The following is a 27321-nucleotide window of genomic DNA, read 5'->3' on the forward strand; positions in this document are numbered from 1 at the left end:
CATACGTATATGTTGTCGGCGATTAGCCTCGCAGTGATCTTAATTGTGGTTATTTGTCAGCCCCAAACCCTCTAAGTATATCTTAAATGCATCTTACCTGATATAAAATGACTACTACATAGTCGGTGGTGATTTTTTGGTGCCCAGTTTTGGCGTCGAATAGCAGCCGTCCACATTGCTCTCCTCTCGGGATCTTTCGGAATACGGTAAAACTTTATGTCTTTCCGTCCACCTTCTCTGTTAGTGCAACCAACAGCCACACATGCCTTCACCATTTTGTTTAATCGCCGTTAAGTAGCAGAAAAACGCCGTAAATAGGAGGAATGTATGTAGCCTCAATGGGGAAAAACGATGTGTTGCCGGCCAACATGGTGCGGGGGCGTGGTTTAGGGCTGTGTGTGACGTCACGTGGGTAGGGTCTATAGGCAACCTCAGCCTAATACTTGGTAGCACAATCTTTAGACAAAATAACTGCGAAAAACCACTTCCGGTATCCATCAATGAGTTTCTTACAATGCTCTGCTGGAATTGTAGATCATTCTTCTTTGGCCAACAGCTCCAAGTCTCAGAGATTTGAAGAGTGCCATTTTCAGTTTTCTTTCCACAGGTGTTCTATGGGATTCAGGTCTGGACTTATTGCTGGCCACTCTCCAGTGCTTTCTCTCAAACCATTTTCTAGTGCTTTTTGAAGTGTGTTTTGGGTCATTGTCCTACTGGAAGACCCGTGACCTCTGAGGGAGATCCAGCTTTCTTACACTGGGCCGTACATTGTTCTGCAAAATTTATTGGTCGTCTTCAGACTTCATAATGCCATGCACACGGTTAAGCAGTCCAGTCCCAGAGGCAGCAAAGCAACCCCAAAACAACAGGGAACCTCCGCCATGTTTGAATGTGAGGACCGTGTTCTTTTCTTTGAAGGCCTCGTTTTTCCCCCCTGTAAACTCTATGTTGATGCCTTTTCCCAAAAAGCTCTACTTTTGTCTCATCTGACCAGAGAACATTCTTCCAAAATGTTTTTGCCTTTTTCAGGTAAGTTTTGATAAACTCCAGCCTGGCTTTTTTATGTCCATGCAGTCCTACCATACAGTCCCTTTTCATTCAGACGCCGACAGATACTACGGGTTGACACTGTTCTACCCTCGGACTGCGGGACAGCTTGAACTTGTTTGGATGTTAGTCGTTATTCTTTATCAACCAGCTGCACAATCTTACGTTGAAATCTCTCGTCAATTTTTTTTCCCCGTCCACATCTCAGGAGGTTAGCCACAGTGCCGTGGGCTTTACACTTATTGATGACATTGCGCACGGTAGACACAGGAACATTCAGGTCTTTGGAGATGGACTTGTAGCCTTGACATTGCCCATGCTTCCTCACAATTTTGCATCTCAAGTCCTCAGACAGTTCTTTGGTCTTCTTTATTTTCTCCATGCTCAATGTGGTACACACCAGGACACAGGACAGAGTTGGAGTCAACTTTAATCCATTTTAACTGGCTGCAAGTGTGATTTAGTGATTGCCACCACCTGTTATGTGCCAAAGGTAAGTAACAGGTGCTGTAAATTACACAAATTAGAGAAGCACCACATGATTTTTCAAAGGGTGCCAATACTTTTGTCCGGCCCATTTTTGGAGATTTGTGTAAAATTAAAATGATTTCATTTTCCCCCTCCATTTTCTTTTGTGTTTTTTCATTGCAAGCAAAATAAATGACGATACAACTACCAAAGCATCATTGCAATCACTTTCTTGGAGTAATTGAGCATTATCTGACAGTCTTGCGGAGGTGCCATTACTTTTGGCCATCAGTGTAAGTACTTTTGTTTGGACTTGACCCCCACTGGGGCCCTTTGGCCTTTTTAAACATTCAATTTCTTACAGTCAGTACTACGCAATGACGCGACCTTATTTTAATGCTATATCAGTCACGATACTAGCAACGCTAATTTCAACCATTCCCCCCCCCCAATAAACTCAATAATAAGAGGCAAAAATCTCAGTAATATTTAACCAATTTGAAAGCATTTGCTATTTACTGTGGCTGCCACCGACAGCTTGAGCCGTCCAATCCGCATCCATTCTCTCCTACTCAAATGGAATGGACATCTACTAGTAATAAACTCATTTCATTTCACTGAAAGAGTTCATGAGCCTTTCTAATACAAGCAAAGTCTCCAACTACCCTCCAAGTGCCATTAAGATAGCACTTTAATTATATTCCCTGGTTGAAATCATCTAATAACGAGCGCGGGTTGTAAAAGAAAACTCGACAAATCTAATGAAAAGAGCGGTAAACGAAAAAAAAAAAAGCGTAAGAATAGCCAGCGAGGTGCATAATACCTTTAAGAAGGTCTCCGAGCACAGCGTGTGCCGCCACCGCCGCCGCCGCTCATAATATATCGCTATTACAATGTAATCTGACTCCTCGGCCGCGCCGCCTTCATTGTGCCGCGTTCAAATTAAAGCAGGAGGGAGTAAAACAACCCCCCTTTACAGGCTCTTCCAAGGCTAATTCCACACAGCCGCTCAGCAGACGCTCGCCCGCCCGTCGGAGATGAATAGCATTAGCGCTAAACTAATATCACAGTCGGTTGGCGGCGGCGGCGGCAGCCCTCGAATAGCATGCGACGCCAGTAGCGGGAGGTCAGCGGCGCGCACGTGAGGTCGCGGGAGAAGGAAGTCGCACGCCTCGGAGATTACCAATGCTGAATATAAAGATTGGACACACTTGACGAAGAGTGGATTTACCAACGTACGACGGAGTGTTGCAGTTAATCATATTAGGGCTTTTGCTATTAACCGACTATCAAATGAAATAGTTGATTATTTAGAACAGGGGTGTCAAACTCATTTTGGTCTGCAGTCCACATGTATGTCAATAACGTACCGCACCAATGCTATTTTTAGAAAATGGAAAAGGAAGACATACAAGACCACTGATAGTCTCCCTCGATCTGGGGCTCCATGCAAGATCTCACCCCGTGGCATCAAAATGAGAACAAGAACGGTGAGCAAAAATCCCAGAACCACACCGGGGGACCTAGAGAATGACCTATGGAGAGCTGGGACCTCAGTAACACAATGGGAGACTCAAATCCTGCACTGCCAGACGTATCCCCCTGCTGAAGAAAGCACACTAGAGAGCATTTGGAAGATTCAGAAGAGAACTGGGAGAATGTGTTATGGTCAGATGAACTGAAAATAGAACTTTTTGGTAGAAACACAGAAACACAGTTTGAAGGCGAAAGAATACTGAATTGCACCATACCCACTGTGAAGCATGGGGGTGGAAACATCATGCTTTGGGGCTGTTTTTCTGCAAAGGGACCAGGACGACTGATCTGTGCAAACGGAAGAATGAATGGGGCCATGTATCGAGAGATTTTGAGTGAAAATCTCCTTCCGTCAGCAAGGGCATTGAAGATGAGACGTGGCTGGGTCTTTCAGCATGACAATGATCCCAAACACACAGCCATGGCAACAAAGGAGTGGCTTCGTGAGAAGCATTTCAAGGTCCTGCAGTGCCCTAGCCAGTCTCCAGATCTCAACCCCATAGAAAATCTGTGGAGGGAGTTGAAAGTCCATGTTGCCCAACGACAGCCCCAAAACATCACTGCTCTAGAGGAGATCTGCATGGAGGAATGGGCCAAAATACCATCAACAGTGTGTGAAAAGCTTGTGAAGAGTTACAGAAAACGTTTGGCGTTTGGTTATTCCCAACAAAGGGTACATAACAAAGAATTAAGATAAACTTTTGGTATTGACCAAATACTTATTTTCCACCATGATTTGCAAATAAATTCTTTAAAACTCAAACAATCTGATTTTGTTTTTTTTTTTCCACATTCTGTCTCTCATGGTTGAGGTTATTATAGGCCTCTCGAATAATTTCAAGTGAGCGAACTTGCGCAATTAGTGGTTGACTAAATACTTATTTGCCCCACTGTATCTGACTGCCACTGTTACCTTTTCTGTGGTGAAAAAAACAACAACTTTAGTAAGAGGGAAGTGTGAATAAATTATAGAATTAGGATTTGTTATTAATGAAAAAATTTAAAGTGTTCGTTGGCTGTCACTGAGTAGCATTTGCGATCGCTACACAAAACTAACAACATAAACTAGAAACTGCAATTTCGGGAGAAATTACACCTGGGTCTTTCCTCTGTGGAGATACAGATCTTAGCCCCACTCAGGTCTATCAAAAGAATGGACAATAATGCCAGTCAATGGCATTAAACAAAGTAAACGCCATTAGAAATGATTAGGAGAATTGGACGTCCATGTCCGTCAATGGCAGAACCCTCCATAAGCGTCAATGCAATCGGGGACATTTGGGGTACACGTCCTCTTGCTATCTGGTCGTTTCCTGTTGATTTGGGGATATTGTTTTTTTGCCATTGAAAATGAATACGAAAAAAATTGGGATGTCCACGAACGTCATTGGTATCAACTTACACAGGTGTCAATGGAATCTAAGTACATTGGCATCAATAAACTGAAAAAAACATGCTGAAATGCCATTGGAAATGAATGGGAAGTTTGGACGTCCATGGACGTCAATGGCATCACCCTTCATAAGCGTCAATGCAATCGGGGACATTTGGGGTACACGTCCTATTGATATTTGGTAATTTCCTGTTGATTTGGCGACACATTTTTTTTGCCATTGAAAATGAATGGGAAAAAATTTGGACGTTCATCGATGTCAATGGAATCTAAGTACACTGGCATCAATAAAATGAAAAAACATAATTAAATGCCATTAGAAATGAATGGGAAATTTGGACGTCCATGGCCGTCAATGGCATCACCCTCCATAAGCGTCAAAGGATTTGGGGAAGTTTGGGGGACACGTCCTATTGATATCTAGTCATTTTCTGTTGATTTGGGGCTAAAAATAAATATAGAATGTGGTTAATATTTTCTGATTTCTGTAGTCCTTAATGAAAGCAGAGCAACAAGCAGCCAACCCAAACAAATCCTGCATTCTTAGTAGTTTACCTGCGGCGGGAGCTTGTGCTTGGTGCCGTACAGACTCCGCACCATGCTCAGCACCTGCTGACCCAGGTCCACCTCCACGTCAGGCCTCCGACAGCGGGTCAGCATAGCCGAAGTCAGCAGAACCCAAGGGTTCTGCTCCGCCGCCGCCCTGGAAACAGGAAGTCGTCATCAAGCGCGTTTTATAATGCGCAGCACTCGACCTAACGACCTATTGAATTTTGCCCACGTCTGACCACCACCAGGGTGCAACTTTCACAGGTTCGATTCATCCTCTTTAGACGCTCCAACACGCTCTCTTCCTCCGCTAAGCCGACCGATCGTGTTCGCCCGGGCCGCTCGATTGGCGTTCAAAAAAACATGACCTCCAAGGATATTAAGTAGGGTTGTTCCGATCGTGTTTTTTTTGCTCCCGATCCCATCCCGATCGTTTTAGTTTGAGTAACTGCCGATCCCGATATTTCCCGATCCGATTGCTTTTTTTTTTTTTGCCCCCGATTCAATTCCAATCATTCCCGATAATTTTTCCCGATCATATACATTTTGGCAATGCATTAAGAAAAAATGAATATATACATTCAACATACAGTACATAAGTACTGTATTTGTTTATTATGACAATAAATCCTTAAGATGGCATTTACATTATTAACATTCTTTCTGTGAGAGGGATCCACGGATAGAAAGACTTGTAATTCTTAAAGGATGAATGTGACTTTGTATATTGTGACTAAATATTGCCATCTAGTGTATTTGTTGAGCTACCAGTAAATGATACTGTAGCCATGCCCAAATGCATGATGGGAAGTGCAACGATGACTGTGCGTAGTGGTACCAATTGATATATCTTCTCTGCGTTGGGAAATAACAGGGTGTTAAGAAAAAGATCAATTACTACCCTTCTTCCCCACATTGCTTCCCACGATATTTGTAATCGTAGGGAGAGGGATTGAAAGGCTTTAGCCAATTAAAATAAGGTTCCAAAGGCTGCCAAAATTCACTCTACTCATTTAACGCTGCTTTTTAGCTCTATATATAGGTAAAACGGCGCCATTACAGATTGAACGTGACAATGCGTGAGTGGGTCGTGCAGCGCATGCGTTAATTGTGTTAAATATTTTAACGTGATAAATTAAAAAAAAATAAATAAATCACTATTAAATCACTAGTAGACGTCCAATTCATTTGAAGTGGGAGGGTGGCAGCGAATGAAGATTCGTTCATTCGCTGCCATCCTTCCCACTTCAAACGGATTGAACGTCTATGGCCGTCAGTGGCAGTCAATTAGGTAATTTTGGACCATTTCAGGTCTCACTGGAACAGCACCAAACAAAAGTTCCAGAATCATCACCTTGTCAAGAGTCAAGAATCTGCATTGGATATTAAGATTTTAAAAAAATGTCAATATAAGCATAAACGGACCGATACTATACTGAATAGGAGTGGGAACCTCTTGGTACCTCACAATACGATACGATTTGCGATACAAAGCTCACGATAACGATGATCTGACGACATGGCGATACAACGATTATCGATACATTGGTCAGGAACTCATTCTAGGATGTTCTACAAACAACTAATTAACAGAAAAACGAGTTTCTAGTGTGAATTGTAATTAGTTTATCACTAGTAGACGTCCAATCCATTCAAACTGGGAGGGTGGCAGCGAATAAACATCCCTCCCACTTCAAATGGATTGAACGTGTATGGCCCTCAGTGGCAGTCAATGCAAGGCAATTAAGTAATTTTGGGCCATTTAAGGTCTCACTGGAACAGCACCAAACAAAAGTTCCAGCATCATCACCTAGTCAAGAGTCAAAAATCTGCATTGGACTTGGATTGGATTCACCTTGTCAAGAGTCAAGAATCTGAATTGGACAAGATGATTATGCTGGAACCTTTGTTTGGTGCTGTTCCAGTGAGACCTTAAATGGCCCAAAATTACCTAATTGCCTTGCATTGACTGACACGAACAGCTATAGACGTTCAATCCGTTTGAAGTGAGAGGGATGGCACGCTGCCACCCTTCCAGTTCAAATGGATTGGATGTCTACTAGTGATAAACTAATTCCAATTCACACTAGAAACTCATTTTTCCAAACAAAAGTTTCAGCATCATCACCTTGTCCAATGCAGATTCTTGACTCTTGACAAGGTGATGATGCTAGAACTTTTGTTTGGTGCCGTTCCAGTGAGATTTACAGATGATTACAAGATGATCGCCTGAAGAAGACATCAAAATTCCCTCAGTTCTTGATAATATGGGGCTGCATGTTAGGCAAAGACACTGGGGAGATGGCTATGGTTAAGTCTTCAATAAATGCACACATCTACATTGAAATTTTAGACAGCTCTCTTATCCCTTCAATTCATTTTCCAAGATGACAATGCATCATGCCACAGAGCTAAAACTTTTAAAGCATTCCTTGGAGAAAAACTCATCCAGTCAATGTCATGGCCTGCAAATAGCCCAGATCTCAACCCTATTGAAAACCTGTGGTGGAAATTGAAAAAAATGGTCCACAGCCCCGCAAGGGTGATCTGGCAACTGCATTCAAAGAGAGTTGGCACCAAATTGATGAAGAATACTCATCAAGTCCATGCCTCAGAGACTGCAAGCCGTCATAAAAGCCAGAGGAGGTGCTACTAAATACTACAGATGTATTTTGAATGTTATTTCTATGTTTGTTTCTCATGATTCCATATTTTTTCCTCAGAATGGAGTGATTCCGTATATTTCCCTGCACTTCCTCTATAAAAGTAACATTTACTGACCACCACAATGGTTTTATTCATTTCTTTTAGTATTTCTGAATGTTAAAGAGTTGCACTTTTGAACTAATTCATTATTTTTTTCAAGCTTTTTATCCAAGTTTGTTCTACATGATAAAATGTCTGCGTGAGTGCTCGTCCAAGACTGGTGATTGCATACTTTTTGCTAGGGGTTGTATTATGGTGGAAGATTTTGATAAGTATCACGAAATCTCACCATTTCGATATTTTGTCACATCCCTAATACCGATGGGGGATTAAAATGGATTAGACGTCTCGTTCCGTCAGTGGCAGACGATAGGCGCTTTTGAATTGTAGGAACCATCTACACTGCTATAACCAGGGGTGAAAGTGAGAAGATGTCAACCGATACCACACAGAAATTGGTATCGGGAGCCAAAAACTGGTACTGGTGCTACACAGATCTCGACTGAAGAGTCGACAGTTGATTAAAAAATGCCAAGGGAGCATCCTGAGGCGCTACGAGCAAATAAGCTCAACGCGCCGGCATCTCAGCCAGGATTAAGAGCTGAGTCACGAGTGGAGAAGAGCTCCGCCGCGGGACTTCGGCGCCTCGTGAAAATGCGTCAAAGTGAACGTTGAAAAATCCTCACACAAACATTACCTTGCCGAAATGTAACGGAAAAGCAGGAGGAGCACTTTAAGTATCTCTAACAAGCTCATTTGATGTATTTTTTTGCTCAGAGAAATAAAACCGGCGTTCATTTTCATCTTCATTTTCTAGTCAGGAAGTCCATTCCGCATAGATTTTAGTCTTCCACAGGGCCGTATTGAACATCAATAACCAACACGCGAGCTTGTGTTATTGAGCGCAACTCAGCGCTAATTCTCATCAAGGTTTGTTTTTTTATCGGAGCCAGAGGGATAAACGTGATCTGCCCGGTCGGAGAGGGACGTCGTTACGGAAGCGGTGTTAATGCGACGCCACGATTCCGAGACACGCCGAGGCTAGCTTCGAGCGGCTAGCCGTTTCTTCTTCCTGTCTTCGACGAGGGCGAATGTGTTTTTCCTCGCAGCTGCTGCTTGCTGTTATCTTCGTCAGTCAGTCTGTCTGCTTTTTTTTTTACCTCTGTGGATCACCTGCGCTGGTCTCTCATACAAAAATGGATCTGATTAGTTGGTCTATCAGCGCAATGGCGTACCCCACGCATGCTATTTTTAGACCGTGCGTGACGTCTTGTGTGGCCGGTTTTGACCGGTTAGGTTCGTGCGTCATCCTTCGTGGCTGGGACGTGGTTGCCACAGTGACCGACGCTGGTCTTGACGTCCCAAGCGCCCGCTATTAACTTGTTATCCGGGCTGGGCAAGGGCTACTTGTTTTGGGACAGAGCGCCCTGCTCTTTGTCCTTGGAGTGGCCAGGAGAACTGATTGCGAGAGTTTGTGACGCACACGTAGGGCTTCTGTGATAAGATGGCGTTGTGTATCTATTCTGCTTTTTATTAAACTATGGTGTGCTATTTATTTTATATTAGGTGTGTTAGAGTAGTACAAACAATCCTACAATCAGTGTTGTCAGTAATGCATTAGTAATGGATGTGTTGTAGGTCCAATTGAGTGTAAAGTGCTTAGTTGCTGCCATGTTTTGTGGCCAAATTGACCGCGTGTGTGTTGAGAGGAGTACTTCCGGGTTGTTAATGTGCACGGCTGCACGCGCATCCGCGCCCGCCACCACCTTTGTGTTTATTGCACTGTACAATCCACTTGTGTGTTGATGATTATTGTGCCGTCAGTTTGCATTGTTTTACATTGGCACTGATATGCTGTTAACCATAACCCGAAATTCAGAAGTTTTGACACTAGGCTTAATTTTACAGTTAGCGGGGTTTAATTGGTCGGTGGAGTTGATTTCAACAAATTCCAAGTAGACAGATATGTCAGATATTTGTTAGTTTCAGGGCTCCGGAGTGGCTGAGCTAGCGCGAAATTCTGATATTCCCCTTTAAATTCAATCATTGGAAAGTCAATTACATGTGATGACATTTTTCTGTTGTCATTCTTATGTTGAGGCGGCAAAGAGAGAAAAATGGGTAAAAAGTAACTGATAGATTACTTTTAAAGTAACTTAGTTACTTTGATAATGAAGTAATCAGTAAAGTAACTAGATTACTTTTTTGAGGCGTAATCAGTAATTAAATTACTTTTTCAAGTAATCTGTGACAACACCCTACAGTACATATGAGAAACGATACTATTCCCTGATTGATTATATTAAGTGTGTTAGAGTAATGCAAACAGTTATATGGTGTGTGCGAGAATTTTTATGTTCTTCCACATCTTTGCAAGTGAACTTGGCACCAGGGACATAATTTTCGGAGAGAACTGGTATGTTTAGCTCTGTAAACATTTCCTTCGTACACGATTTCCATTCATTTCCTACTGGGGACAAACGGTGGCGTGTCCTCTCTTAGCAACAGTAGCTAACATCATGAATATTAATGAGCGGAAGTGACGTGTTGCTTGCGGTACGCCATTGACAAGATTTTCTCAACAAGACACGGTGCTCCAGGAGCGCCGTTTTGCCCAGAGGGAACCTTCGCCGCTGGTCCGTGGAAGATATCGAGGATATTTCGCTGTTTGGCGTGACGGTCGTGGGGTTCCTTCTGCTCGGCTTAGGAGGTGCCTTGCTCTAACCGGAAAGTTTCCAAGACAGAAACTTTGGTTATGGCGCGGCTCAGTGGTAGAGTAGTTGTCCCCCAACCCAGAGGTTGTGGGTTCGATTCTCTACCCTGATGAACTCGCCTATGTATGCTTGAGCAAGATACTGAACCCCACATTGATATTGGTGCTGCGTCACCAGTAGGTGGATGGTGATGTAGTGTAAAGCGCTTTGAGCACCTTGAAAAGGTGGAAAAGCGCTTTCCAAGTATAACACCATTTACCAAGACTGCAGCTTTCAAGGAAATCAACAAATTCACCACGGATCAAACGGTGCGATTCAAAGGCATTGGAAGATCGCGTCGAGGCTCGGACCGAAAACTGGCTCCGTGGACTAAGGGTTCGGTCCGAGGAAGGATGGAGAAAAGTGGATACTATCTTGCATCAGGTGACGGAACCGTCGGGGCAGACCGCGACTAATGGCAATGACTTAAGGGATCTGAGATCTCACCTATGCCATGAGGAGCGCGAATTTGACTGATGACCAACAGTATTTGGGCATGTTAAATTACTTATTCGGCTTAATTTGATTGTAATTTTCCGTTCCTTTCCCGAACACCCTTACAGTGCCCTGCATAATTATTGGCACCCCTGGTTAAGTGTTTTTTAGCTTCTAATATTTTTTTTTAATTCAAATAATATGGGACCTTAATGGAAAAAAAGAAAAAAATCCAACCTTCAATACAAGTGCATTTATTCAGTGGGAGGAAAAAATCCCACATAAAGAAATAATTATTTGACATCAAATTATGTGTGTCACAATTATTAGCACCCCTGGTGTTAATAATTTGTACAACCCCCTTTTGCCAACAAAACAGCACCTAATCTTCTCCTATAATGTTTCACAAGCTTGATTTTGTGTCTGGTGAACCATTTCTGTGTAGATTTGGCCACATGTTTAGGGTCATTGTCTTGCTGAAAGACCCAGTGACGACCCATCTTCAGCTTTCGGGCAGAGGGCAAAAGATTTTGATTTAAAATGTCCTGGTATTTCAAAGCATTCATGGTGCCATGCACCCTTACAAGGTTCCCAGGGCCTTTGGAAGCGAAACAGCCCCACAGCATCACTGACCCACGCCCATACTTCACAGTGGGTATGAGGTGCTTTTCAGCATGCGCATCTTTCGTGGCACGCCAGACCCACTTAGAGTGTTTGTTGCCAAAAAGCTCAATCTTGATCTCATTTGAACTCATATTTGTCCCAGGCTTCAACTGGGACCGTGTGCTTTGGTCAGATGAGACCAAGATTGAGCTCGCAGATGTTCCTATCTTTTGTCCCCGAGGCTGGTCGCAGGGCTCTGCGACTCTTATTTTATCTACGGACACGTACAAATACTGATACACTTGTGCACTCATACACAACCTCCCCCCTCTCCAATCCGCCCCTGCCTTTTCTTGCTATCAACCCCCCCCCCTCCAGCCATGACTGGTAGGTTTCCTTTTTTTTTGTACAAAAAAAATCCCTGTACGTGACCTGTGCGTCGTGTCATAGCCCTGCTATGTTTTATAATATATGTGTGTTTACGTGTAGCTTGCTCTGTAATTTCTGGAGAGAAAAGTGGCAGCGCGGAGCAAAGTCTGCAGCGGCCCGATCCTCACTCATCAAAAGGAATTTCGTTGCATATGTTGTCATCTTGTGAGAGCCGGTTTCAATAACCAATAAAATCTCTGAATTCTGAACACTTACGACTCTTGTTGCGTCATGGGCGGCCACGCTTGCAGGAGCAACACCAGGGTTTGGAAGTCGTCCCACTGCCGCGCCGCCTCCAAGAGATCCAGGAAGAGGCGGTAGCGCTTCTCCTCGTCCTCCACGTCCTCCATTTGCACCTGGCGGGGAAGGACATAAGGTCAAGCAAAGTTGTCCAAGATGTGGACGTCCACCAAAAGGGAAACCACCATTCTTACAGGAAAATAACACTAACTTTTCTTCCAAAACTTAAAAGTCAAGGTAGTTACTGTATTTATTTGATCAAATGTTGAAAAAGTCTTTTTCCTTGGTTTGTATAAAGAAACATCCTTCATTGTTCCTATGAAAACATAATGCTGAGGTAGAGCAAGGGACCAAAACACAACCAGAAAAAAAAGCCTATGAGTCACCACCATTGTGTTTAGCGCACTATTGCCTTGGCTCTTCCATCACAATCATCCAAGAAAACCCCACAAAGCAACGCTATTGATTTCAAAATGATAGCGCCAACTCAAAAGTACTTGCGGTCGATGGGACCTGAAAATCATCCAAATGCTTAAAATTGACTTTCTGTGCTGGTAATGGTTATGTGACCTGACAACTAAATGATGATCAAATTTCTATTAACACACTGGCTGACATTGACGGCGCTAGCCGTTTGATCGATTTTAACCGGGGGAGGTGAATGAACCAATGTGCCCTACCCAAAATAGCCACTAACAAAGCATGTCGCCATAAAAAAAGTAGAGCTTCCCAAGATGATGATAGACATCCAGTCATCCTTCTAGTGTAGTTTTCAAAGAGTTTATCACGAGTAGGCTTGGAATCCATTTGAAGCAGTAAGGGCAAATGTACCCTACCCAAGATGGCCGCCAGCTGCACACTACGGTGTAAAAAAACGAGTGCTTCCCATGATGGTGATAAGACATCCAGCCATCTTTCTGATGTGAATTTCAATTAATTATCACTAGTAAAAATCCAATCCATCTGAAGCGGCAGGGGCAAATGAATTAATGTTCCCTACCAAAGATGGCTGGCAGCTACACACTTTACTGTCAAAAAAAGGACTCTTTCCAAGATGATGATAGACATCCATTCATCCTCCTCGTGCGATTTTCAATGAGTTTATCACTAGTAAACATCTAATCCTTTTGACGCGGGAGGGGCAATTGAACCAATATGTCCAACCCAAGATGGTCGCCAGCTACATACTTCACTGTCAAAAAAAAGGGCTTTCCAAGATGATGATAGACATCCATTCACCCTCCTTGTGTGATTTTCAATGAGTTTATCACAAGTAAACATCTAATCCATTTGACGCGGGAGGGGCAAATGAATCAATGTGCCCTACCCAAGATGGCCGCCAGCTACACACTTCTCCGTAAAAAAAACAAGCACTTCCCAAGATGATGACAGACATCCATTCATCCTTCTGATGTGGATTTCAATGAGTTTATCACGAGTAGATGACCAATCCATTTGAAGCAGAAGGTGCAAATGAACCAATGCACCCTACCCAAGATGGCTGCCAGCAAAACACATCGCTGTAAGAAAATGCCGCTCTCCAAGATGATGACAGACGTCCAAACATCCTTCTGATGTGAATTTCAATTAGCTTATTACGAGCAGACATCCAATTCAATTTAAGCGGCAGGGGCAAATTAACCAATATGCCCCACCCAAGATGGCAGTCAGCTACACACTTCCCCGCAAAAAAACAAGCCCTTCCAAAGATGATGATAGACATAGATTCATCCTTCTGATGTGAATTTCAATGAGTTTATCACTAGTAGACGATCAATCCATTTGGAGCAGACGGTGCAAATGAACCAATGTGCCCTACCCAAGATGGCTGCCAGCTACACACATCACTGGAAAAAAAGGCGTTTTCCAAGATGATGATAAACGTCCAATCATCCCTCTGATGTGTATTTCAATTAGTTTATCACTAGTAGACATACAATTTATTTGAAGCGGGAGTGTGGCATCATATGAACTCTCCTACTTCAAATGGATTGGACGTCTATCACCGTCAGGAAGTCCAATCCATTTGAAGTGGGGGTTCTTCCGGACAGTCCAGAACAAATGGCGAGACGTCCAGTCCCAACACAAAGGAACACCGAAGAACGCCCGATATCCAACTGATAACACGACTGATAAGACTCCAAGAGCCCCCTTGACGCTGAGGCAGGCAAAATCTCCCACTGTGGTTGCCCCAGTAACGGTGACTCAGCAACTGTGACGCACGAACTAAACAGCCCAAACTGCGATAGAATATAATCCAGAACACACTATTCATAGAGCCTTCAAAAGACATTGTTTAACTAAGCATTGTCATTTTTCCTCGGGAACCTTTTGTTGACTTGTAATATGGTGACCTTGGAACGAGTCTGCCCCCTTGCCTGAGTACGTTTCTGTTTCGCTTGTCGACCTGAATAAATTGTCCACTTGTGCCTCGAAGTCATTTTGCAGCTTTCAAAATGGAGTCAGTACAAGGGGTTAAGACTAAGGTGAACGCATAGAGTTTGGCCTTTTGGCCAGGTTGTTGATGTTGCGCGGGATTCCAGCAGTCTGGCCAAAAGGTAAGATTCATTCATGACATCATTTTAATGCCAAAGCATTGACTTTGATGGGACCGTGGCCTCAGGGCGGCCATGTTGGTAGGGGCGATGAAAGGCCTTTCCATGCGTCTGCCGTCAATTGAAATGAGTTTATCACTAGTAGATGTCCAATCCGTTTGAAGTGGTAGGTTGGCAGCGAATGATTCATTCGCTTCATATGGATTGGACGTCTATTGTCGTCAATGGCATACACCAGGTAACTACCAGATTCTTTGACATTGATAAAATAATCTTCGGTTGAGAAATAAGATAGATGTGACATTTTAATGCCCAGGCATTGACTTTGATGGGAACGTGGCTTCAGGGCGGCCATGTTGGTAGGGGCGATGAAAGGTCTTTTCATGCTTCTGCTGTCAATTGAAATAACTCATCACTATTAGATGTCCAATTCGTCTGAAGTGAGAGGGTTGGAAGCAAATGAACGTTCGCCAACCCTCCCACTTCAAACAGATTGGATGTCTACTACTGATAAACTCCTTTAAATTGACGGCAGAAGCATGAAAAGACCTTTCATCGCCCCTACCAACATGGTAGGGTTCAAAATAGGGGCATCCATTTCCAATGGCTTTTTAGGTCTTCCCGCGTAAATCTGTCCTCGACACGGACTCGTAAACGACACACGCCGACGGTCACGCGTGATCCATTTTTCCATTTTCCCCAAACGGAGACAAAGCTCTCCTACGCTAAATGAGTGGTATTAAAAGAGCGGGGCCAGACTGAGGAGGCGTTAATTATCCATTAAAGCAGCGTGTGGTCCGGCGTAACACCATTAGCAATGAATGAAGCGCGCCACATTTTCCCCCTTCAGCGCTAAGTAAAGATAAATGATCGGACACTTCAAGAAAGGGGAGCACTTTTTACTAATAAACTCCTTGATAAATGGACCTCGCTATCCATTTCCCTGCCCGGGATTAGCGCTTCAAACGCATTCAAAATCTTTCATGCGAAACATTTTTTTTTTTTTTTAGCAAAACTAGATAAAGTAATTTCTGGATAAAATTGATCGGGGATACTGTGCTCTACGTGTGTCACTTCCTATAGGTTTTGGCCCACTTCCTGTTCATTTTAAGGCATTTTCAGGTCACTTTCTCATTAATTCATTAGCTGCCATTGAGGGCGCTAGATGTGAGCGTTCTGGATTAGCTGCAGCATCCTGATTGATTTTTTGTGAACCCTTTAAAGGGATCCTCGATCTTAAATGTAATTCTTAAAAGCTAAATGTTAGTATGAGTTATAATAATTTGATATTAAAACCCCTCTTAATGTTTTTGTTTTAATACAATTTGTAAAATTATTTTAACTGATAGGTCTCCATTCTTGTTGACGTCTTAGTCCAGCGTGTCACTCGTTAGCTACCCCAACACGTCGCTGCTTCTGCCGTTCCAATTTGAACAAGATCGCAAGACCAAAGCAGGAAAAACTTGATGAGACAAGAGTTGGGCAAAACTGGCGGTGTACTCGCGGCAAGTGCGTCTCAATGACAACGGAGCGAGAGAGTGTATGCTGTCGAAAACTCAGGTTTTTGTTAGCAGATCTTCAAGGTGAGCTTTTGTGTTATCAAACTTATTCCAATACAATTATGTAGATTGTTAGCATCCATAGCTGTCGTGTGCTTTACATATAGTAGAGGCCAAAAGTTTGAACACACCTTGTCATTCGTGCATTTTTATTTCCACGACTATTGACATTATAAATTCTCGCTGAAGGTAATAAAACAATGAATGCACACATGTAATAGTCAGGATTGGAATTGTGTTGTGGCTGTCCTCATTAAATTCGTCATCTGGATCCAGTGTTCTCCAAATCTTGTACATCCAACTCACGTTTAGCTACATAAGGGTGGTCCATATTAAGTGCTCGGCACGCATCAGCTGTCCACTGTATCGCTGCATCGGACGTTTCTGGATCAGTTTGAGCGGCAGCATCACTCATATTAGGTGAATACTGAACAGACACACTTACTGCCTGATGAACTGACAGTAGAGATGAATTAGCTTCTTCTGTGACTAGCGGTACGCCCGAAGGTTCACCTACCGCTGTAGCGACAGGAGCGGCTTGCCTGCTTAAGAGAGCGGCCAGCAGTCTGTCTTTGGCGCGTTTCACTTGTTGAGGCTTCTTGTGAGGGAAAATACCGTATTTTTTGGACTATAAGTTGCACCTGAGTATAACTCGCACCTGCCATAAAATGCCCAACGAAGAGGAAAAAAACAAATTTAAGAAAGGCAATTTAATACAAAAATACAACATGCAGAATAAGTGGTCAGTATGATGTTACATGATGCATGAACAACGAAATGCGAATATACTGTCCTCACCAGGACGCTACGGCTCGGTCCTGCTATACAGCGAGCTAAACTCCCAAATGACGATGATGGACGTCCGTATAATTTGCTGAATCAATTTCGTCCTCGATACCAAACAGGTTCGCATGAATGTAAATAAATGATCATTACAGCAATGACACAAACTGTTAGCATGCATTCGCTAGCATTAGCACATCGTTAAAAAAAAACCACACAACTGGCTCTAAGTGTCCGATCGCGGGTAGAAAACACACAACAACAACAACGTGTTCATTCACGGCCGACCGCATTGAAGAGACAGGGCACAACAGTGTACCCTCCTTTGTTTAGTTGAAATAAGTAAATGTTTTGGCGACTCCGGTGCGCTTTTTTGGCTTTGTGCCGCTATCCCCACTTGCATACCAAGCGTCCGACATTTAACCCCCACTCCTAAACCTTCTCCTCGGATCTACACAATTCACGTAGGTCACCCTTTTTGAATGTGTGTGGAAACGATCGATATATTTATTCAATTTTTTGAATCCCGCGCTACAAAAATGAGAGACTTCCGGCCACGGTCTCGGATTGAGGAAGAAGGCGAATGTGACGTCAGCGGACTAATCAGTTTCACAATACAACCATTAGTCGGGGTAGTTTTGTGTGATTTTTCGTTTTGGAAAGGCGAGGAAAAGCTTGGAAAAGCCGCTCGGTTTGGATAAGCATGTCGCCTAGCTTTCACGCCTCCTGTTTTGATTACGCTCTTTCCTCGGTCTCCAAAGCCGGGGCAAGGAAATGACAAAAGGCGGACTAACTACAGTGGCATAAAATACCGTTATCCAACCAACCATCTGACCAACATCCATTCAACCATTCATCCGACATCTCAGATGCAGCCATTCATTTGACATCCATCTGATGTCCAACATCCAACTGACCTTCCGTCTGACTTCTGAAATCCGTTCAACCATTCATTCAACATCAACTGACCATCCGTCCGACATTAGACATCCCACCATTCATCTGACATACATCTGACAAAACAACCATCCAACTGACTGACCAACCGACCATCCAGCTGACATCCAACTGACCATCCATTTGTCAACTAACATTCAAGCGACCATCCAACCATCTGTCCAGCTTTCCATTCATCCAACTAACCATCTGACCAACATCCATTTAACCATTCATCCGACATCTGGAATCCAGCCATTCATCTGACCATCCATCCAACGTCTGACATCCAAGTGACCTTCCGTCTGACTTCTGAAATCCGTTCGACCATTCATTCAACATCAGACCGACCGTCCATCTGACATCCAACCATACATCTGACATCCATCCGACCAAACAACCATCTGACTGACTGACAAACCGAACATCCACCCGACATCCAACTGACCATCCAGCCGAGATCAAACTGACCGACCATCTTTCAATCCATCCGATTCATAACTCCGCCCACTTACTCCATTGATGTTCAGTGATGACAATCCAGGTATTTCATGATACAGGCATCTCGCAATCTGAGTATATCACTTTTTTTAATTTGGTTGCCATTGAAGGCGCTTGACGTCCAATCCATTTTGACAGCGATCGGCGAATATTAAACGTTCCTTGTCCCACCTCCCAGTCAAAATGAACTGGACTTTTCGCACCATCAATGGCACTGAAAGATGACAATCCGCAACAAGGTCAAATTTTTAACAACGACCACAACCAAATAATCGGCCAGTTCTGCGCAATCGGTAGCGAGTGATTACACGTTGGGCTGACGCCCGGTCGCTAGATGCGTTCCATTTCTCCTTGACCTTTTTGTGGCTGATGGAATATTCATGGGAGCCCATCCCCCCCTCCGCCCTGAGAACGCCGCATGCATGATTAAGGACAGGTTGGACTCCTGCCGCAAATGGGTTTGATATTAAAATATACAGTTGGTGCGTGCGCGTGTGTTTAATATTGATATTTTGGGGCTGAGCTTTCATGTCAAGATGGCTTCGCGTGTACCAGCTGTTATTTTCCCGTCTGTTCCCCTTTTGCTTAAAACTGGACGTTCTTGTCAATGTTATCCACCATAAAGCTAATTGATTTTGACAGTCAAAACATTGTTGATTCTCCATGCCATTTTGAGCAATGTGATATTTTTTCCCCCCTGAAAAAACTTGACGCACACAGTGCCGAAATCTGTATCGTGAGCCAAAAACCGGCATCGTTGCAACACTAGCCTGGCTCGGAAAAGTTATGAAAACGCCTAGTATGTCTTGTTTAAATGCATACTAATGCTCTCAAAGTGCTGAGACGTGAAAACTAAAATAAGATTCCGCGTCTGCTGCCCTTTAAATTTTTTTTTTCTTAGTCCGAGCACTAATTTGGAGGGTACCCCGAGGATGCGCAGCATTGTGCGATGTTAAACGAGCAACCTGGGATGAAAGCGCGCATGCTAATGAGGCGGCTGCGAATATGAAATAAAAAAAACAACAACACATTTTTAGTGTTCGGGGAGGAGTAGAGACTAATGGAAAAGATGCTCCGTTTAGAAGAATTAATGATAGCTATCTACGAACGATGCTTTGGTTTCATTAGTAGGGATGCCACAAAGTATTATTTTCTCAGTCAATGAATTAACGCTTGATATTTGCAATACGTCGACTAATCGGTTCAGAAATACTTGACAGACTGGACTACATATAACCAGAATTAAGGGGGCTTCAGTCGAAACAAGACATGGAAAAGCTTATTTTTAGCAGGTTGTGTTATTGCAGTGGCGTGTATATACAGGTCTTAACCCTTTAAGGTCAGTGGACGTGCCGGCACGTCCTGTGCGCACGCCGTCTTACAATTCTCTTAACTTGGGCTGCAACTAACGATTATTTTTATCATCGATTAATTGGGCGATTAATCAAACGATTAATCGCTTCATCGGGTAAACGTCACTTTTTTTCAAATACCTTCACAATATAACTTGACGTTGTTTTAGGCATGTTGTGAGTAACAATGAAGACAAAATGGATGACTATTTCCTTTAAAAATATTTTATGGCAGCTTCCTGCCTGTGACACCTTAGAAATAATCTTAAATAGCATTATTATGTGAATTAAAATCATATTTTGAGACAATTCGACGATATAATGCAATTTGGCAAAGCGCAGATGACGAGAAATGAGTCTTTTAATCTGCCGTTTAGACCCGCCTGTCATTATAACGCTCTAGCGTCCCCAGCTGGAGGATGACGTGGGCAGGGTCACAATTTCAGCTGATTTAGAATTCAGCCCATTGAGGGGGAAGATTCAGAACGAGGAACATGTGACAGAGAGCAGCAAAATGTCATTGTCAATGTCATAAAACGTTTTAATCTCTCTATTCCAAAATTTTTACAGGATATTCTTTTTATCGAAGTATTTTTCTCCAATTGCTAAATCAGTTGTATGGTCATGACAAATAACCGTCTTGTGCTAAATGTAATATGAAATATTAAAAAGGCATTTATTCAGTACGACAGGGCTAAATTACTGCATAATGGTCAAAACTGCCGACTTCTTAAACCTCCCAAACGGAATGGAAAGCCGGACAGATGGTTGGATGTCAGTTGGACGGTCGGTTGAACATCAGCTGACGAATGGAGGGTCAGTTGGGATGTAAGCTGGATGGTCGGTTGGTCAGTCGGTTGGATGGTTGTTTGGCCAGATGAATGTCCGATGAATGGGGGGGGATGTCTGATGTCGGATGGATGGTCAGTTGGATGTTGGCTGGATAGTTGGTTGGTCAGTCAGTTGGATGGTTGTTTGGCTGGTAGAATGTCCAATGAATGGTGGGATGTCTGATGTCGTGTCAGACGGATGGTCAGTCGGATGGATGGTCGGATGCTGTACGTATGGTCAGTCAGATGTTGGGTTGATGTCGGTTGGATGGGGGATGGTCAGATGGTTGGTTGGATGAAATGAAAGCCGGACGGGTGGTCGGATGTCAGTTGTCGGATGGATGGTTGGTAAGTCAGTTGGATGGTTGTTTGGTCGGATGGCTGTCCGATGGATGGCGGGATGTCAGATGGAATGTCAATCAAATTTTGGATGGATGGTCAGACATCAGATGAATGGTCTGATCTCAGATGTCAGATTCATGTTTGAATGGATGTTGGGTCAGATGGTTGGTTGGATGAATGGAAAACCGGACAGCTGGTCAGAAGTCAGATGTCGGATGGATGTTCGGAGGGATGTTGGTCAGATGGTTGCATGAATTGACAGCCGGACAGATGGTTGGATGTCAGTTGGACGGTCGGTTGAACATCAGCTGACGAATGGAGGGTCAGTTGGGATGTCACCTGGATGGTGGGTTGGTCACTCGGTTGGATGGTTGTCCAGATGAATGTCCGATGAATGGGGGGATGTCTGATGTCGGATGGATGCTCAGTCGGATGTCGGATGGATGGTCGGATGCTGTACGTATGGTCAGTCAGATGTTGGGTTGACTGGTAGAATGTCCGATGAATGGTGGGATGTCTGATGTCGTGTCAGACGGATGCTCAGTCGGATGTCGGATGGATGGTCGGATGCTGTACGTATGGTCAGTCAGATGTTGGGTTGATGTCAGTTGGTTGGATGGGGGATGGTCAGATGGTTGGTTGGATGAATGGAAAGTCGTACGGGTGGTCGGATGTCAGTTGTCGAATGGATGGTTGGTAAGTCAGTTGGATGGTTGTTTGGTCGGATGGCTGTCCGATGGGTGGCGGGATATCAGACAGAATGTCAATCAAATTTTGGATGGATGGTCGGATATCAGATGAATGGTCTGATCTCAGATGTCAGATTCATCTTTGAATGGCTGTGGGTTAGATGCTTGGTTGGATGAATGGAAAACCGGACAGCTGGTCAGAAGTCAGATGTCGGATGGATGTTCGGAGGGATGTTGGTCAGATGGTTGCATGAATAGACAGCCGGACAGATGGTCGGATGTCAGTTGGATGGGCCGCTGGATGGATGGTCATTCGGAAAGATGGTTGTGAATGTTCATCTTTCAGTACCATTGGTGGTGCTAGACGTCCAATTCATTTTGAGATGCCTTTGTCATGAACTACCTGGATGGTGATGACGGAACATCAATTTAGTTGGTGGGCAGATTAATGGATAGTAAGGATGGATGATTGGTTTGATGTCGGATAGATGGCCTGTCAGTCATTCAGTCAGTCGGATGGTTGGTTGGTCGGATGGATGTCATATGTTGCGTGGATGGTCGATGGATGATGTCAGATGGATGGCTGAATGTCGGCTGGTTGGTCGAACGGATGGCAGACAAATGGTTGGATGGATGTTGGTCAAATGGTTGGTTTGATAACGGGAAAGCCGGACAAATGGTCGGATGTAAGTTGGATGGTCCGTAAGATGTCGGATGGATGGTCGATCGGATGACAGGTGGTCAGATAGTGGGATGGTCGGTTGGAAGTAGGATAGATGGATGATTGGATGGACATCAGTTGGATGGTCCGATGTCAGACAGATGGTTAGATGGTCTGAGTACACGGTTGAATATCTACATAGATGGATGGAAGCCGATCGACTCCTTAAACGTCTGTTAAGCTAATCACAATCACTTCGCCAAACACATTTTGCACTGTCATCTACATGTTTATCAACGAGTGAACCAGACAAGCCCCTCCCCTCAAAACTAATCCCGCCGTTCATTCTCCAGTTTACCTTCCGCTCTCATTTTATTGCACTGCCTCCTCCCCCTCTTCCCGTTGTTTATTTGGCAGAGTGAATCATCCACGTCGGGATGACGAGCCGCTGTCTCTCCGGGCTATGAGCCTTTCAAAAAAATAAATCAAGCGTGGGCCGCAGAAGGCCCCCGCAGGACGGCGGCTAAAAATAAGCCAAAGGAGCGTCACTTTCGGGACCGCCGTCACGACGGCAACCTGTGACCGGTCGCTGGCACGCCATTGATTATTCATCTCGGCGGGAAGGAGACGCTCAGTTCCTTCTTACGTAACCTGCCGGCACGGATGTCGTTGAAGCGCAACAATGCCTCGACTTAGGAGTTGCGGGCAAAATCTACTCTTATACCAAATCATTGTCATTAAAATGTGCTATTAACCCATGAAGGGGATAGTTACCTTTCTCGCAGACACCGTATAACTGTTTTAGGGCTGCAGCTATCGAATATTTTAGTAGTCGATTAATCGATGGACTACGAATAAGGAACATGAAAAATTAAAATACCTGAGCTGAGACTCAAACAGTATAAATTTTTAAAAATCAGGATCTATGTTAAACAAAAGAACAATTGGCTAACTTACATAGAAAAAGTCCACTAGCTTAAATGCTATAAAATGCTAAAGTTTTTTTTAACAATGCGCTAAACAAATGGTTCAGACACATATTAGCACAAAAAATGGCTAACTATACCGATAAACTAAATTATGAATGCATTAAAAAACATTAGCTCAAACAAAAACTTAGCTTACGTTGGTCTTAACAGGGAGCAGTTGGATTCAGCCATGTGAAAGGAGGCAGACCGGAGGGCAGCGTATCCACCCTAATCAATAAAACTAAATGCAAACACTTACAAAATAAACCATTGCAACGTCACTTCAATCAAACGAATACTTGAGGCAACAAAATTTAATTTGAATATTTTTTTCTCATCGAATACGCGAGTTAATCGATTAATCGCTGCAGCACTAAACTGTTTGTAACAGATTCATTATAGCAAAACATTTAACCATAATTTAAGGAGACGTTACGTCATGCCCTTTGACACAGTAAAGTGGACAACTTATCAGCTCTCGTCTGATAAGCAATGGAAAAGACGCCAGCATCTCTACAATGGGGTCAGGACACCCCCGCCTTACCAAGGCAACAAGTTGATAGCTCGGGGCCTTAGACGTCAAGGCATGCTGAACCCCCACCTCAGTTGCTGTGGCAACCACGACCCAGCCACGAAAGATGACACACGAACTTGACCGGCCACACCTGCCACAGAAGGATGATCCCATGACAACACCCAGGCACGCCTTCTGCCTGGCCCACTCCACCGCAGCTTTAAAAAGACTGAAAATTTAGCGAACAACTGTCGCTTCTTGGGAACATTCCGATGTATGCGTTGTTTTGCGGACCCTGGATCCAGTATTGCCTCTCCGTCGTCTGTTTTTGCCTTGCTTTTTGATCACTATCGACGAATAAATTCCCGGTGAGCTTTCTTTAAACCTTTCAAAATGGAGTCAGTACAAAAGGTTAACACTGGAGTGAACGCGTGGAGTTTGGCCTTCCGGCCAACTTGCTAGTGCTGCACCAGCGGGACGCCTTCTGGTTCGGCTGTCGCTGTTCCTTCACCCATTAAGGTCGTCAATTTGATGGAATTTGTGCGGTGCGACTCGATCTGCACTATAGTGCGGAATTGACGGTACCTCCGTGTGTTTGAGGACGGCTTGCGTCCTGTAGAGCAGCAGGAGTCGAACGTCGGCGTCGCGCACGCTAAAGTTGCTCTCGAGGATCTGCAGCACGGCCACGCGAGAACGTACCGGCAGCGACGAGTCGCCGCAGAACGGTCGCAGCCACTCCATCAGGTCGTCGGGGCTCGCCATTCTGTCCCTGGAAGAGTAGCAACATTAATTATCGGGATTCGCTGTATTTGTGTAAACGTGCGCGCGTACCCTGCCTGGACGGCGTCCTGGACTGCTGCGGCGATGGCCTCGAGCACGCCGAGGGCCGAACAGTGCTCGGTAGGGACGTCGGGGTCGCCGCTGGAAGGGAACGAGAACGTTTCAGCGCTCGACGGCGACGGACGATGGTGTTGTATTAGCGTGCTACCTGAGCTCGGCGAGCGCCAAGTCCACGGCCTCCCGCAGCACGCTTTTGACGCAGAGGTCGTGGGGTCCGGCGGCGACGCTCAGGAGCTGGCGGATGTTCTGGAGAGGCTGACCGTCGGTCGCCATGGCGACCGCTAACCGGCGAATGGAGGACTTTTCGGAACGGGAAAGATCGTATAGTCGAGCGTAGCCTCGCAACTGCTCCTGAAACAAAAAAGGAGGGGATGTTGTACTAGTTCTGACTTTATTTACTGTAAAGCTAATTGACTTATTATTACTTTCATGTGATGCTGTGGTCGTTCATTAAAGAGGGAAATTGATATAGGCTAGGACGGATAATGGCTCTAAACATTGAATTAGTTAGACTACACGGCATGTCAGCTACACTAATGTACCTCTTCTCCGTATAAGTTCTTGCACGGAGTAGCTAGCCGGCTAATATTACCAGCCGCTTAATATAGACGAGTGTCTCCGTATAACAATCGGATACAAAGGAAGTGATGCCATAGAGTCGTAGTAGATACAACCCCCTAGCAAAAAGTATGGAATCACCAGTCTCTGATGAGCACTCACTCAGACAAACTCAGATAAAAAACTTGAAAAAATATTGAATTAGTTCAAAACTGCAACTCTTTAGCATTCAGAAACACTAAGAGAAATGAGTAAAAAAACATTGTGGTGTACAGTAAATGTTACTTTTATAGAGCAAGTGCAGGAAAATATATATGGAATCATGAGAAACAAACAAAGAAATAACAATCAAAACACATATCTAGTATTTAGTGGCACCCCTTCTGGCTTTTATGACAGCTTGCAGTCTCTGAGGCATGGACTTGAGTATTCTTCATCAATTTGGTGCCAACTCTCTTTGATTGCAGTTGCCAGATCATTGCAGGTTGGCGCCTTGCTGTGGACCTTTTTTTTTTTTTCAATTTCCAACACAGGTTTTCAATAGGGTTGTGATCTGGGCTATTTGCAGGCCATGGCATTGACTGGATGAGTCTTTCTACAAGGAATGCTTCAACAGTTTTAGCTTTGTGGCATGATGCATTGTGGGGAAATGATTTCATTATCCCCGAACATATTTTCAATTGAAGGGATAAGAAAGCTGTCTAAAATTTCAATGTAAACTTGTGCATTTATTGAAGATTTAACCACAGCCATCTCTCCGGTGACTTTGCCTGACATGCGGCCCCATATCATCAAGGACTGAGGGACTTTGGATGTTTTCTTCAGACAGTCATCTTTGTAAACCTCACTGGAACGGCACCAAACAAAAGTTCCAGCATTCTCACCTTATCCAATGCAGATTTGTAACTCATCACTGGAAATAACCTTCATCCAGTCATTCACAGTCCATGATTGCCTTCTCCTTAGCCCAATGCGGTCTTGTTCTTTTTTTTTGTTGAAGTGTCAATGATGGTTTCCTTTTAGCTTTCCTGTATGAAAATCCCATTTCCTTTAGGCAATCTTGCACAGTTCAGTCACATACCTTGACTCCAGCTTCCCTCCATTTCTTCATTTGTCTTGTTGTACATCTTCTGTTTTCAAGACATATGGCCTTTAGTTGTACGTCATGACATTTGGATGTCTACCAGTACACTTAACTTTAACAACTTTGCCATGCTGTTTGTACTTGGTCCAGATTTTTGGTCCAGTTGACTGTGAACAGCCACATCTTTGGCAATCATACGTGTAGCGTCACCTTCTTTAAGAAGTTTGATAATCCTCTCCTTGGTCTCCAGAGACATCTCTCTCGTTGGAGCAACGATTCTTGTGAATCCACTTGGTCCAGCAGCCCTCCAAGGTGTGATAACTGCACTGTTTTTAACTGCAGACTAACGGGCAGATCTAATCTGAGGCAGGGGGCCAATTAAGGAAAGGAAATTGACTGGGTGTGTCTGTATTTTCGACTCAAAATGGAGTGATTCCAATTTTTTTTTTCTTCAGAATGAATTCCATATTTTTTTCTTCAGAATGGAGTGATTCTATATTTATTTCCCTGCACTTGCTCTATAAAAGTAATATTTGCTGACCAACACAATGTTTTCTTACTAATTTCTTTTCGTGTTTCTGAATGCTAAAGAGTAGCACTTTTGAACTAATTCATTATTTTTACAAGCTTTTTATCTCAGTTTGATCTACATGATAAAATGTCTGAGTGAGTACTTGTCCGAGACTGGTGATTCCATACTTTTTGCTAGGGGCTGTAGTAGTAATACAGACAAGTGAGCAGCTGTAAGCAAATCTTCACGGTGGACGGTGTCTACCTGCTCGCTTTCTCGCAGCGACGCAATGAAGGCATGGCTCAGCGTTTCCAAGTGAGCCTGCGATTGCTGCAGGTGGGCCAAGGCCTCGTCCCAAGTCACGTCGCCGGCTTCCGCCCCTCCCCCTCCTCGCTTCTTGCTCTTCTCGGCCAGCTGCCGCAGCGCTCTGCTGGCCCGACGCAGCAACTCGGAGCGCGCTTCGATGCTCAGCTGGAGAC

The 27321-nt window shown here is 44.0% G+C and overlaps 1 protein-coding gene across 1 annotated transcript in view; it reads right to left on the minus strand.

Moving 5' to 3' along the window:
* nbas (NBAS subunit of NRZ tethering complex) overlaps positions 1-27321 on the minus strand; it is a 173348-nt gene that overhangs the window by 14705 nt on the left and 131322 nt on the right. The window contains exons 44-49 of the mRNA XM_057822401.1: positions 27107-27313; positions 24838-25040; positions 24681-24770; positions 24435-24618; positions 12136-12275; positions 5000-5147 (exon numbers count right to left, since the gene is read on the minus strand). Of these exons, the coding sequence (XP_057678384.1) occupies positions 5000-5147; positions 12136-12275; positions 24435-24618; positions 24681-24770; positions 24838-25040; positions 27107-27313 (972 nt within the window). The remainder of the gene's footprint in view (positions 1-4999; positions 5148-12135; positions 12276-24434; positions 24619-24680; positions 24771-24837; positions 25041-27106; positions 27314-27321) is intronic.

Source organism: Corythoichthys intestinalis, chromosome 19 (assembly GCF_030265065.1).
Source record: "Corythoichthys intestinalis isolate RoL2023-P3 chromosome 19, ASM3026506v1, whole genome shotgun sequence".
NCBI classification, from domain to species: domain Eukaryota; kingdom Metazoa; phylum Chordata; class Actinopteri; order Syngnathiformes; family Syngnathidae; genus Corythoichthys; species Corythoichthys intestinalis.